This window comes from Callithrix jacchus, chromosome 10 (assembly GCF_049354715.1).
Source record: "Callithrix jacchus isolate 240 chromosome 10, calJac240_pri, whole genome shotgun sequence".
Taxonomy (NCBI): Eukaryota; Metazoa; Chordata; class Mammalia; order Primates; family Cebidae; genus Callithrix; species Callithrix jacchus.
The window spans coordinates 64,446,591-64,461,554 of NC_133511.1; the positions used below are offsets into that span (position 1 = coordinate 64,446,591).

At 37.2% G+C, this 14,964-nt stretch overlaps 1 protein-coding gene across 41 annotated transcripts in view; it reads right to left on the reverse strand.

Moving 5' to 3' along the window:
• Positions 1–231: 231 nt before the first annotated feature.
• The window catches only part of EMSY (EMSY transcriptional repressor, BRCA2 interacting), a 116,866-nt gene continuing 102,133 nt past the window's right edge, over positions 232–14,964 (reverse strand). For 22 of the 41 annotated variants that reach the window (XM_035265378.3, XM_009007407.5, XM_009007404.5 and 19 more), the window contains 5 exons: positions 13,741–13,782; positions 10,942–11,093; positions 8,506–9,069; positions 7,026–7,526; positions 232–3,205 (listed from right to left, as the gene is read on the reverse strand). In XM_035265378.3, coding sequence (XP_035121269.1) covers positions 3,011–3,205; positions 7,026–7,526; positions 8,506–9,069; positions 10,942–11,093; positions 13,741–13,782 — 1,454 coding nt within the window. In that variant the 3' untranslated portion in view covers positions 232–3,010. Of the gene's footprint in view, positions 3,206–7,025; positions 7,527–7,898; positions 9,070–10,941; positions 11,094–13,740; positions 13,783–14,964 lie in introns of those variants that run through there. The other 19 variants (XM_078340184.1, XM_035265375.3, XM_078340182.1 and 16 more) reach the window with 4 other exon arrangements.

Sequence of the window (14,964 nt, forward strand, 5' to 3'; positions counted from 1 at the left end):
AAGAATTGAAAATATATGTAAAACTTGTACACAAATGTTCACAGCAGCATTATTCATAATAGCCCAAAAGTGTAAATAATGCAAATATCCATCAATTGATAAATGGATAAACAAAATGTGATATATTTCACACAATGAAATGGCCATAAAAAGAAATGTAGTACTGACACATTCTACAACATGGATGAACCTTGAAAATATGCTAAGTGAAAGAACTCACAAAAGACTACATATTATATAATTTCATTTATATAAAATGTCCAGAATAGGCAAATCCATAAAAGGCAGAAAGTAGGTAAGTGGTCACCCAGGGATGGAGTGACGGTGGTTTCAGTTCAGGGTTTCTTTTATGATCAATGAAAATGTTCTCAAATTGATTGTGGTAATGGGTTGCCCAACTCTGTGAATATACTAAAACCATTAAAACAGTATCTTCAAATGGGTGAGTTTACGTCATGTAAATATCTCAATGAAGCCCCCCCTTTTCAATGAAGGCCCCATTTTTTAATCTTCTAATTTCACCATAAACTGCATCTGCAATACTAGGCACTTATTAAAGTTTACTTTAAACCAACTGGATTTTTCTTATCACTGCCTAATAGTTGTTAGAATTCTACAAATTCTGTAGCGTTTGTATTGTAATTTGTTAATATCCTTCAAAGAGATGACTTTAAATTACTTTTAATTTATGTGCTTAAACATGGAATACTCACAGATATAATGCTAAGACTTTCAGTAAAGGGATGTCTGAAAATCCATATATGGCATCATCATCTATCCACTTAATCAAAAAACCTAAGGATTGCTCTTATTTTCTCCTATCTTCATTCCTTGTATCCACTTCATCAGCTCATCAGCAGGAAGCCCTATTTATAAACTTCATAAGGATAGGATTTCCTGCTTGTTCACTATCGTATCTCCAGTGCATGGAATACTACCTGTCACACAGAAGATGCTCAATTAATATTTGTTGAATAAATAAATGGATGCATGCTCTATTTGAAATTAGTACCTTTAAAAGAAAAAAATGTAAATCTCACTTAATAATTTCTTAATATTTGTAATTTAAAAAAATGTAGATGATGCCAGTTTTATTTGCCATTCCAATTGCAGAAACATATGAACGCTAAATTCTCAAGGGACACAGGTATGCTATGCTGCCAAAATATGTAAAACATAACTTTATTCAGGTTTTCTCTTGTTATTTGATCCATGAATATTTAAAAGATACTTTATTTTATAATTTTATAAAAACTTACATCTGTAAGTAATGGATTGACCATAACAGAGGGTTTAACCTGGAATACATGGATAGGCTTAGAGGCCCATGAGCCCCTAAAATTGTATGCAAAGTCTAACATGTATTTAACATGTTGCATGTGTATCTTTTGGTGAGAGTTCATAGTTTTATCAGATTTCCAAAGAAGACTATGACCCAAAAAGGTTAAAAAATTACTTAACTAGAAACAGTCACAAAGTTTTTTAAACATGAATTTGTACAATAAAATAATATCCAACAGCTCCATCTATGGGTAAGTCATTATCACCTAGCAGAACTAGTGACAACCACCAGAGATCAGTGCACCTTACAAATGCTTGTGTTTAAATCTTCAGTGTCACTCTAGTGGGAATTTATTAACTATAGTATCACAGCTTCCCTTCCCCCCCACGATGTAGATGCAAAAATTAGGAGACTGTTGATGAATTCTACTTACAGTACTTCAGCACCAAAAAAACTGGGCAGTTATGCTGATAAATGTATGTACAGTTCAACATTTGTCAGTCTTAAAATGCTTATTTATAGTGAAATCTATATAAAACCGTTAAAAACTTTTCTATTTACATTTTTAAAAATGAAAAGTATAGTTTCCTTTGCCACAACTTGTCAAAACTCTTACCCTCCCACCCCCTTACCCCTCTCACTCTACTTGTGACAGACAGTGATCACAAGACCAAAACATATTGCTTAAACAAACTGTGTCCTAAAAAGGTAGAATGCTTAAAAACTTTACATTTAGAACTGTGAATGAACTTTTTATACATTTCAAAGGGGCTTAAACAAAAGTACGTAAAAGTTATTTTCAAAGTCTCAGTCCAATGTGAATGTGCAATTTCAACGTTAAGAAAGCATCATATGAATGAATAATTTGTTTTCTTAACATAACTGAACATTTCCTTTAGGCCTGAAAATGTTTCTTTTCCTCCGCTTCGCAATGAAACATTTTCTAGTAAGTTTTCTTAAAGGAAAGTGGGGAGACAAGGACGATGGAAACGGTATGCAATCCTGGTTTACAAGAAATTTGCCAGACAGAGTACGGCCTGCTTTGAAATGTTTACACTTAAATAAATAGAAGGCAAGTGTGCTACTTAGAGCACAAAGGAACAATACAATAAATTAGCACACAACTGATGAGAATGCACAAGCCACCCAAAAAGCACTTCCCACTGGTTAGGGATCTGACTTCTACCATCCAACAAGGATTCTTTAATGCCAGTATTTTTCTAGGTACTTATAAACTAATTATGAACTGAGCAAATGTAAAATTTTAACCAATTCAACACTTCTAGGGATATGCAAAAACATGTAACTTTTCTAAAAACTTTTCCTGACACATCATTTCAAAATACAACTATTCACATTCCCCTTTTAGATGGTATTTTGCTCAGTAGTAACCAGTTGAGAAACATGCACAGGAAAAGTCTCTTTCCACTGCAAGACAAAACTTTTCCACCGGCCATGATCCAACAGAGAAAGAAGACTAGGTCTCAAGTCACTGTAAATGTGCAGCTTTTTTTTTTTCTTTTTTTTTTTTTAAAAGTACATTCCCCTGTGAGTTTTATCTTGTTTTAAAATGCTGCTCCTGCAGCAATATCTTGTTGAAACACTGCTGTTTCAGGGTCCACAGCCTAAGTATGGGCAAAGTGCTCTTTTTATACATTAAAATATGAGGGTTTCCCTGGACACCTGGTAACCAAGCAGGTTTTAAAGTGCACTATTGTGTCCAAAACACTAGGACCGTTCAGCAGAGCTCTGAGAAGGGCTGGGTTCAGTTCCATCCTCCGTGCTACTGTCTATGTCCTGCTCCATTGCTGTCTCTTCGTCATCCAGCTGTTGACTAGTGAAGTTGTTTAGCTCAAGAAGCCCACTGGGCTCCACCACCACATTGGAGCTGGAGTGACAAGGAATAGCATACTGAGGAATAGCCTGGAAGAGAAGACATAGGAGAATCTTTATGGAAAGAAAAGGTAACAGAACCATTTCCCCAACAATACCAAGGAAAAAAAAAAGAAAACGGACATTTATTAGGCAACTACTACACGCCAGGCACTGTGCAAAGTGCTCTCACATATTATACTTTACTAAATCCCTGTAACAACACTATAAGGAAATTATTATTCCCACTTGCAAATGAGGAAACTGAGAGGGTAGGTGACTTCACCAAAGTCACAGTTGGACAGGGATAATGCCAGGATTCAAATATAAATCTTACGCAACTGGAAGTGATCTTTCCACTCCTTTATGGTGCCTCTTCTAACAAAGGAGGCTGAAATCTATTGTCTAATTCAAGAGACAAACTTTGAATGAAACTTTCATTTGATTATTAAGCAAATGAAAATGTAAATGTAGTCAAATTTTGCCCTTTATTTTCTGCAAGATGAATATTAGTAGATGAACACTTGCTATAGACCTCTGCATAAGTAAATATCACAGGTATGCTGCCTTGTCAGATTCTTTTTCCTCATCTTTATTAGATATCCTTTGAAAAGTTTTATCAGTTCATGTCATATTCTCATTTAAAACTCTAAAATTGTTTCCTACTGTACTTCCCATACAACCAAACACCTCACCATGGCGCCCAGCCTCATGCCAAACTCTCTTGTACCTTAGTGCTTTTGTACTAGGCCTTCTCCTCTTCCTGGAATACTCTTCCTCCAAATCATGGCATGGTTGGCTCTGTCCTGACATCTGCAACTCAGTTCAAATGTTTGGAAGAAAAGCTTTTCTTCCATGACTACCAAACCAAAAGTAGTGGGTTTATCCCACCCACTCCATCTCTATTACATTCTGTTACATTTTTTTGTTCATTGCATTTATCATGTTACATTGTTTCTTACTCTTAAAATGTAAGCTCCAAGAGAATTGAACAGATCTTGACAATCTTACTCATTGCTAGAAGCCCAAAGTTTTGAACAGGGCCTGGCACACAGCAGATGCTCAATAAACATCTGATGAATAAATATACAATTTTAACATTAAAAACCCCAGAACAAAGTTGAGTATCAGCACTTTGCAAATATATCTGACCAAAATAACCTTTTACTATCAAGAAAATAATGTAAGATGCCTACACATTGATTCTGGAGCCATGAAGTTCTCTTTGTTTCTGCTCTTTTCTTCCACATAGCTGATAATAGTGTAAGACTATTAGACAAGGTCAAGAAGCCTAGATTTTAGTTCGGCTCTGTCTCTGATTTGCTGAGGGCCTCTGAGGAAGTCATTCTGCTTCTTTGAGCCTTATGTTAATCTTGTGTAAAATAAGACAGTTGGAGGATATACTGTGAAGATCCTTGCAGTTCTAAAACTCTATGAATTCCACATATATAGACTTCTTTACAATAGAGGATACAGCTTGTTTACTTCCCTATTCTCAGCACTTAGCACTGTGCCTGGAACACAGTGGTTATATACATGTGGAATGAATGAATGAACAAACCAACCAATGAATAAAATACAGACTGTCCACAAAGAACAATGCTTTTCATTCAAAGCATTTAATATCAAATTTGTTGAATTTTTATAGAGCATTCTTCTAGAATCAAAGCACTTTGCAGACTCAGCAAATCAATACTTCGGATCAAAGCTAAACATAACTAGTAAGACCTGAAAATGCTCTAACAATATATTAATCATGAGTATAATAATAGGAGCTATCTTTATTGAGCATTGCTCTACACAGACACTTGACCAAGTGCTTTATATGCATTTTCTCACTTAATCCTCAAAACAACCCTGTAAAGTAGATGTTAATGTTTCCACTTCATAGGTAAAGAAACAGAGATATACAGGTTAATTCAGATGCCCAAACTCACATATACCCATAATGGGTACAGGTAGAAATCACATCTAGGGATCTGACTCCAAAAGTCTGGTTCTTAATCACTCCGCTGTCCTTACCTCTGACACAGCTAAAAAGCTGTGTCACCTAGCTAAAAGCTGGCTGAGAATTCTATAAAGAATCTATGCATTAACTACAGTCCTTGATACATGAAGCAAATTACATTTTCCTTCTTGTTTATGAAGTACAGAAAAATAATTCCCTAATAAGCTATTCAAAATTATTTTTAATTTAGTGAGTTCAGCAATCTAAGCCCCCAGTAGGTACAACAAATTTTGGTAAAAACAGTAATAGTTACCATCTGTTAGACAATCACTATGAGCCAGGTACTGTGCTTAGTGCTTAATTTTGTATAATCCTTACATCAATCCTGTAAAGTAGGCATTACTTATTCCCATTTTGCTGATAAGAAATCCAAGGCAAAATAAGGTTAAGTAGCTTTGCCCAAAATCATATAATGTATGGCAAAGCCAGAAAACCATTCCTTTTCCATCACATCTTACCTCTTTCAAAGGAAAATACAAAAAAAAAAAAAAAAAAATCAAAAATCCTTTTGTCAAGAAATATTTACTTCATTTACATTTGTTTTACAAAGGGAAACAAATTACTTTAATAATTCAATGGTCATTTCTACTTGCCTTTAAGCATTTCCTCTATACTTAATTCTATCTTCATTGGTTTCATAACATTGGTCAATTTGCATTCTCCCATAGCTTGGAATCATGGCAAAGACAAAGTTTACCACAATGAATTGATGGCAAATCCTAGTCTACTCATATTTCAATAAATCCAAATTCTCAATTAACTAAAATGTGCTGCTCTGATACCTTCTAAGCTATATATCTATTTAGAAAAGAAAACGACAAATATCAAGAAAACAACCTGATACCTCGCAAGGGGTAGCTTGGATTCAGTAATTCTTTGATCTTGATATATTACACATGACAAAAGATGATTTTTAGAATCAAGGGAATGTGAGATACCATCTATTATCGATGAATAATTCTAGTATGTCAACTAGGCTGTACTTACCAACGGATGACAGTAACCAAACAAGATTTTTTAATATCAATGATTGAAATAAACAGCAAAGTTCATATGGTTAAGTCCCAAATTAAATATAAAGCATTATTTAGAAATATCCCCTTGTCCAGGCATGGTGGCTCACATCTGTAACCCCAGCATTTTGGGACGCTGAGGCGGGCCAATCGCGAGGTCAGGAGATCAAGATCATCCCAGCTAACACAGTGAAACCCTGTCTCTAATACAAATACAAAAAATTAACTGGTTGCAGTAGCATGCGCCTGTAGTCCCAGCTACTCAGGAGCCTGGGGGACAGAGGAGACTCTGTCTCCAAAAAAAGAGAGAAATACTCCCGTAGAACATGTCTGCAGACATTGCTGTTGAGGTTTGATTGTCCTGAGTCATAAATTTGGATCAAGAACAAGAACTGTTCTTTCAAGAAAAGGGTCCCCAAAATTAACTTGAAAGAGAAATGCAATCCAGTTACATTCCAGAATTTTTTGAGCAAAAATTGAAAAATTCAAAATTTGAACCCAGGAACTTCTTATTTTCTGGGTTGACTTAAAGAGTTCACACATTGGCAAGTATAACCTCAAGTATAGCTTGTATCTTACAAAATCAAATTGACATATGGGTCCTTCATTGCCTTTATATTTTGCTGGGTGACAATGTCCATCAATTTTCAGATTCTCTTCCAAAAAAAAAAATTAATTTATTTTTTTGTAATCGGTATTAAACCAAATTTGTCAAACACCATCTCAAAGATAGTATCTATGTCTTCTTGCTGTCTTGGCTTGACTCCTCCTGTGACAAGTCAAAAACATATCACACAAACCCACAACCCCCAAGATACCCAAGATTTCTCATTTTCCTTTCAGTTCTTACCTGGATGATAATTTCTGCTGGACTCTCTTCAGCTTTTTTTTGGCCTACATTCTGAATACGCATGAACTGGCCTGTCGCAGGCACTGCTGGTGCATCAATTTTCCTTGTCGTTAGGGAACAGCCAACAGTGGATGGACTTGAACAGGACTCTCTACATTTCTGTTGCTGGGGAGTGGAATTCGCCATCCCTGCGACCACCATGTGGGTGGAGGGTAATGATCCTGCTTCACCAGTGAGCATGCTAGTGGCAAGAGCCTTCTTTGGGGGATCCACTATCATATGTTCTACATTTGTATCAATCTGAGCTTCCATCAAAGACATTTTCAAAATGTCAGACACTGCTGTCTTCTCAGAGGCCTGAATGGGAGATATGCTTGTAACTGGTGATGTCAGCTTAGGCACAGAACTGCCACCAGTTATCTTTGTAACTGTGGGAGGCTGGCGCCCCTCAAAAGTTATCTTTGTAACAGAGGATCCTTGGGTTATAATTGGCTGCTCCACCTGAAAATAAATTGGGGTTGTGCGTGTTATAGCTACAACTCTTTGAGAAAACCTAATCAAATACCCCAGACAATATGGCAAAAGAAACATTCGTGTGCTATATACTAGGAAGACAGTTTTGAAGCTTGCTGTTTCAAAAAGAGGGCTGAATAGGAAGGATCTGGTTGCTTTTACAAAACCTAGAGAAAGAGGAGGGGTTGAAAGAACCTTTGTTCAGCCAGCCAAGGTTTATAGCAAAATAAAGAAAAAAATAGTCTCAGTAGCCTAGTCTTCCTTTGGGATTTCTATCCCTAAACAGTACACCTTCAACCTGTCTCAAATTATTTCATATAATCTTCTGCTTTTTAAAATAAAAAGAATATTTTTCCAATCTTTTGCTTCGAAATACATGTATATAAACATATACTACATATATGTATTTATAATATATACATACATATATATCACTCCAGAGCCACTGGCTTTGCTAACATAATTTTGCTTTCAATTATCCACCAATAATTCCTCTGTAATCTAGAAGATAAATCTAAAAAATAAATTTAAGTAGATGGCTATAATATAAACTACAAAGAAAGATGTTCAATGAAGTTCCTTTAAAGACTGCAGTTTACTTAGCATTATTGCCACAGGAATCAGAGTTTATGGGCATGGAAATAAATATTTTATACCAAAAAATAAAAATAATTTAAAGATATCGCTTCTATGCACTGTTGGTCAATGCTGAAGTGATTTCAGTAAAAACTGCCTGGAAAATCAAGTTCTGAATGCTATGCTTTTTTTTCTTCCTACATATTAATGCGTGCATTTCTTCCCTAATGTCAACCTTCTGATGGGGCAAAGTACTACCAGCGTAATGAGGCTTTTGGGTTTCCTCTTGCCAGGAGAAAGCACTGATAATCATGATAGGGTCGTGATGGTCTCATTTTTTTTTTCCGTGAACAGAGAAGTTTAACTTTGCATGCTATCAATATTCCGTTACCTGGCTTGCCGTCTGTTTCTCTGACGAAGCTGGGAGCGACATTTGGCTCTGGGGGGTTTGGGGTTGCACGTAGATTTTTGGTTGGTTCGGAGCCTGCTGCAGTTTAGGGAGCTGCTGCGTGGTTTTCACTGCAAGCACCTGTACTACAGTTTGCGGGGGCTGTGCCATTAAGGTAGGAAGCTGCCTGTCTTTGGTCACCATAGGATGCTGTGTGTGCTGTACATCTGGCTTGGGCTGTGCTTGTTCTTGCTGCAGAGGGGTGAGTTTTTGATGCCTGATGGAAAGCTGGGGCATTTGCGGGAGTTTGTGCTGGAGCTGGTCTGCCTGCAGGTGGATGGTCTGCTTTTGTTTAGTCTGGAAGCACTGCAGAGTTTTCACTTGCAGCTGAGTCTGTTCCAGCGGGGGCTGGCTAAGTTTCTGCTGTTTAGCTGACTGTGACTGAGTCAGGGCAGATCGGTAAAACAGACCTGTCTGAGGGTCTAAAGTGTCCATCTCTTCAACCTCGCCCTCCTCAGTTGCAAGTTCCTCGCTGTGTTTGGTAAAAGCAGTGTGACTGCTTAATGCCTAAGTAAAAAAGGCACAAAGTAAGAATGAAATAAGAAAAACATCTGCATTGCTACATTTTCCTCTTAACTGAAAAAGACTTATAAGATTCATTCAAAAAATTTCAGAAGAACCTAGAAAGACCAAGAAACCTCAGGGAGCTTTAGACTGAAACTCTTGCAATTTCAACTCTCAGACATTAAGTACTTCAAAAACTGGTTTACTCGCTACTATAAGAAAAGTCTTAGAGAATCCAGAACTTACAGATTAGAATAAGATGGCCCTGCAAGCACAGTCTAACATGGAAAAAAGAAGAGAAATGCTTCCTGGCTGAGGAAACAGCTGTCCAGCCGATTCATAATGTTACCCTGTCTGAAAGCAGCAACCAAGGCATGAGGTCCAGAGAAAAACCAAAGTTCAGAGAAGCCCACTGTGGCCATGTGTACATCCAGGGCTGTCTGGAAGGTCAGGGAGATTGTCTGAGACCCATGCCTGTCCCAGTCCCCACAGAGAGCCCCCTGCATGGGTGGAGATCATTCTTCACCTTGGCTTCACCAAGGTCTGCAGGAAGCACCTCCCAACAAGAATTCCTCTCTCCTTTGCTCAGCTCCCAGGCCCATCAGACAATAGCATCCTAGAGCCCTGGCTCCCAGGAGGGAAGGAGATGGAGGAGAGGATAAGAGCATTCCTGTCAGTAGACAGGAGAGTGCTCTGTGTCAGTGCTAAGTGTTGTGAGGAGGCATCATCTTGACTGACAGCTTAGGGTCAGCCTGTCAGACCTCTCTAGGTGACTGGAGAATGGTCAGTGTCAGGACCTGCCAGGTGAGGGCTAGACTCCAGGCTGACACCTGCCACCCAACAAAACCTCCAGCCAGTTGGCTTCCCTCAGTGACATAACAAGATCCAGCCTATCCCCAACCTTCCTACTGCCTTATCATATGCAACACTTAAATTCTAAACTATAAAATTTTGAGATTCAACTGTAATTCTCCCATATACCATAATGACTTTGCATATACAGGCTTTCAATTCAACATTTTTCATTGCCTTTCTTTCAAGTAGTTTGCCTCCAATTAGATTCATCACCATGTGAGTGATGGTGACTTATGTGACTACTACTAATAAATCATGCTTTAATCACGATATCCATGATATAACTATTTAACAGAGGCAGTTCACTTTGGGTTTAAATCCTCGCTCTGCCACCGGGAGCAAGTTTCTTACTTTCTTACTGAAGTGAGCATAAGTTTCCTCACTTGTAAAAGAGGGATAATACACCCAACCTTGCAAGATCATAGTAAGAATTGAACAAGTTAATATACTCAAAGCTCGAAGTACAGTATCAACCTATCAACATACTTTTCCTTTTTCCCATTCCCCTTAATACCTGATGTCCTATTTTACATTAGATTTATATTCTCAACTTGTAATTGACCACTTATAGTTAAAAAAGTCAAATATTTATTTTCCTACTTATTCATAATGTTACCAAGAGGAAGGATTCATTATAAAAACAAAATACAAAACAAAAAAAAATCCAGCAGCAAACAGCTAAACAAGCCAAATGTTCTCATTTGAACATCTTATTTATCTCAATGATAAATTCTTTGACAATAAAATACACAAAAACAGTGACCAATTCTGATGTCATTAGATTCATCTAGACATTCTCACCCTTTTGAAATGTTAAGAGTTCACAGATTTAAGAATATTGTTTCAGAATTATTTTCTGGTGTTAAGACCCTTAATTCATTTCTTTACTCATTTCTTAGAAAAGAATTACACAAACACTCTACATCTCATTATTTCTCCTCTTAAAATACAAGATGACACTGAATCTTATTTCAAGCATGGGCAGTTTCAGAAGATAGGAAGAAAAAGAAGAGATACAACCTGCTGCATAATGTGGGTTATTGCTCCAGGGGAAGATGCTGGGATTGACTTCACCACCACCGAAGTCTGTGTTGCGGTCTGTGACTGAGCCACATGCTGGAGCAGGGTCCGCTGGGGCTGGGAAGGCTGTTGGGGCTGGGAGCGATGGCTGACTGAAAATAGAGGAGGTGATGATATTTCTCCAGAAATCACCACAGCATCTGTAACCAGTAGTCATTTTAAACAAATGTCTGTGAGCTTGTATCACAGAAAGAAAGTGTAGTATTGTGTACTAGGAGGCAGAAGACCACAGTCTGCCCATCTATGAGCTGTGTGACTCTAAGAAAGTCTCTTATCTTCTCTGAGACTGTTTCCTCATCTGCAAAATGGGAATAACAGAGCTATTATAAGGATGAGATGAGAAATGTATATGGAAGCACTGTGAAAACTTATCACAAAGGGGGAATAAACCCCTTAAAGTTGCATCCTCTTGTGAGCTGTACTCACTTTCTCCAGTGACTTTCATCCCGTTAAGGTAACAAAGCAGTAATCAATTTCTGTAATCCCAAAATACTATTTTTAAGGAAAGTAATGCAATACAAGTTCTTTAATCTCTTGGTCTCAGTTCCACATGCAATAAAAACATCAGTAGCATTCACTCCTTTAAATTAAGTGATTCTGTCTTACAACCTTACAGTTCCTAAAAATCTAAAGGTCTGGGTGAGACTGCAGAAAATAAACTGGACCAAGAATCACACTTGGATTCTGTCCTGTTCTACCACCAACCAGCCATGTGAATTTGAAGAGGTCACTCATCTTCTATTGGCCTCTAAAACCTAAGAGGTTTTGTTTTGTTTGACTTTGTTTTTAATGGGATAATCAAAGCTTGCTGTTTCTACCTAGGAGAGGACCAAATGAAGTCACAGATTGAAAAATGGTCCTTAAACTATAAAGTACTAAACAAATATAAAGCGTTAACAAAAGAATAGAAAAATGTTCTATCATCTCAAATTCAGCTCATATGACATGAATGGGCAAGAGTGCAGTACAGGAAACATCCCTGCTTCTTACTCTCCTATTACAAAGGTCTTACTCTTTTCAAAGAATAGACCTTTTTACAAATATAGACCTTTTAAAAGCTCTATTCTTATTCTCTTACTCTCTTGCTATAAAGGTCTCATGAAGTAACCAATCTATCAAATCTTACCAGCTTTAATTCCAACTTTTTATTCATTTATTTATTTATTTTGAGACAGAGTCTTGTTCTGTTACCCAGGCTGGAGTGCAGTGGCACAATCTCCGTTCACTGCAACCTCCAACTCCTAGGTTCAAGCTATTCTCGTGCCTCAGCCTCCCAAGTAGCTGGGATTACAGATGAGTACCACCACTCCAGACTAACTTTTGTATTTTTAGTAGAGTCAGGATTCTGCCATGATGACCAGGCTGGTCTTGAAATCTTGGCCTCAAGAGATTCGCCTGCCATGGACTCCCAAAGTGCTGGGATTACAGGCATAAGATACCATATCCGGCCTCAACTTCAACTTTTTACACAGTCTACAGAGCTTTAAAAATGCTTATGGTGACTGGGAAACTCATCCTTTGAATTAGAAACAGATAAAATACAACATATCTGTAAATTAGCTAAGGATTTTGGGATTACTGAAACTCTCTCAATAATCCACGATTCTAATGTTCATAAACCCTGATCTACAATTTCAAATAGCACTGATTTTCTGTTTAGAAAAGTCATAGTGGGGTGTTCAAGAATAACATGATCACTATGGAAATCAAAGTAAGAATGCCATTTGTGTATTATAAGGATTAACTTTAACACTATCCAACGACATACAAATAGGCTTTTTTTTAATGATACATTCTATCTATATTCACAAACATTTTTCTATTGTTGCTATACATACATCTACATGTGATGTGAGACTATAGGCAGCATCTCCAGTATTCTTTTATAAATGTACTGTAGTATCTTACTATATTTCACAGTATGCTTTATATGTACATTATGTTAAATTATGTTGAGCTAATAAAATCTTCCATATATGTTCAACATAACCAAAAAAAAAATAGTCGAGGTTTACTTTAAAACAACCATGACTGAAATAGTTTACAATATGACTGGGTAGAAAAAACAAATTATAATATTAAAATTAAGCAGAGTAATAGTTTTTAAATAAAAGCACTGGAAATGAATGACATATGAAAATAAATAATACATTTCAGATGAAATCATCAATTATATGGAACACTTCTACTGCCCAAACTAATCTTCATAATTATTACATTAAGTATTTTTTTTATTAAGAAGTGAAATGGATTTTTAAAAAATCAACTAAATCTACTTAAAAATAATTCTCCTTCAATTACTTCACAGTAATTCTCCAGAGTTCAGGAAAGTTAGAACTAATATCCACTACAGAATAATACAAGGGGCAGGCCAAGTAGCTGGTTTTTAAGTCAAAGAAAATGCTTAACATGGCTATGGATATGATGGGTGGAGATTATGAAAGAAGGTCATAGAATAAACACTTGGAAAACAGCTGAAGTGACCTTAACTGGGCCATATAAACACCATAAAGCAGCCATTTTGTTATTTTAAAGAACTCTTTTGTTGCAGTGTCAAAAGGCTCATTTCTGAGAAATAATTCCACTATTCTACAAAAGGAAAAATCTCTCTTCCTTTCACTAAGTGGAGCTTACCTTTCCTCTACCAGATGAGAGTAGAGCGCATCCATTTAAGTGGTTCCCCCCAAAACAATCATCTTTTACCTTCAGTGATACTACAAATGGATGCACACCACTTACCTAGAAGGGGAAAAGCAACCTCTGTCCCCTCATCAGTGCGTTCTGAAAGGATAAGTAAGGGAAGAAATCATAGGTCTTTTCATCTGTTCACCATGTGATAATCTAGTCTACCCCAAGAGGTTAATATTAAGTTCCCCAGAATACTGGCCTCTGCTTTAGCTTTCTGCTAAATATCTCTAAAGAAAGATTCTAGATGGCTTTCCATATCTTACCTGGATTTTACCCTTTGGCAATTTTAACCCATTAGTCTTAATAATATTATCTCCTAAAATGATGCCAATAAATTCCTTTTCTCTTTGGTATTTATGTCCTTCAAATATCTGTAAGTTTATGTTCTCCTGTAACCACTGCTAAAAAAAACTTAAGATAGGAGTCATCTACATACTGCCTCACAAGTCATCTTTCTTAAAAGCCCTTAATTAGTCAGATTACTACTCTCTGGACTATTTCAAATTTCAAGGTAATAAACTGTTCAAAAGAAAAAGCAGTATTCCAGGTGTGGTCTCATCAGAATAGGAGAAAAATAATCTATCTTGCTTTATTTCTCTGTATATGCCATCTAAACATCTCGGTGTTTTGCTGCCAGACCACATTTTAAACAAATACCTAATCTGCTTTCTACCAGAACTTGTAAGTATTTACATGGATTTAAGGGTTTCTTGGTTTGTTTTTGTTTTTATTTTGAGACAGTCTCCCTCTGACGCCAGGCTGAAGTACAGTGGCGTGGTCTCAGCTCACTGCAACCTCCACCTCCCGGATTCAAGCGATTCTCATGCCTTAGCCTCCCGGGTAGCTGGGACTACAGGCAAGTGCCACCAAGCCTGGCTAATTTTTGTATGTTCAGGAGAGACAGGGTTTTGCTATGTTGGCCAGGCTGTACTCAAACTCCTGACTTCAAGCAGTCTGCCTGCCTCAGCCTCCCAAAGTGCTGGGATTACAGGCGTGAGCCATTGTGCCTGGCCAAGGTTTTCTACTTTTTGAAAACTATTAAAAGGGTTGGATTTTATTCCTTCTTTCCCCCTTAACCCCACTTCCCACAAAACTAAAAAATCCTGATGCATAAAAATGCTTATTCTAGGCCAGGTGCAGTGGCTCATGCCTGTAATTCTAGCACTTTGGGAGGGCAAGGTGGACATATCTCTTGAGCCCAGGAATTCAAGACCAGCCTGGGCAACATGGTAAAACCACAGCTCTACTAAAAATACAAAAAATTAGCCAGGCATA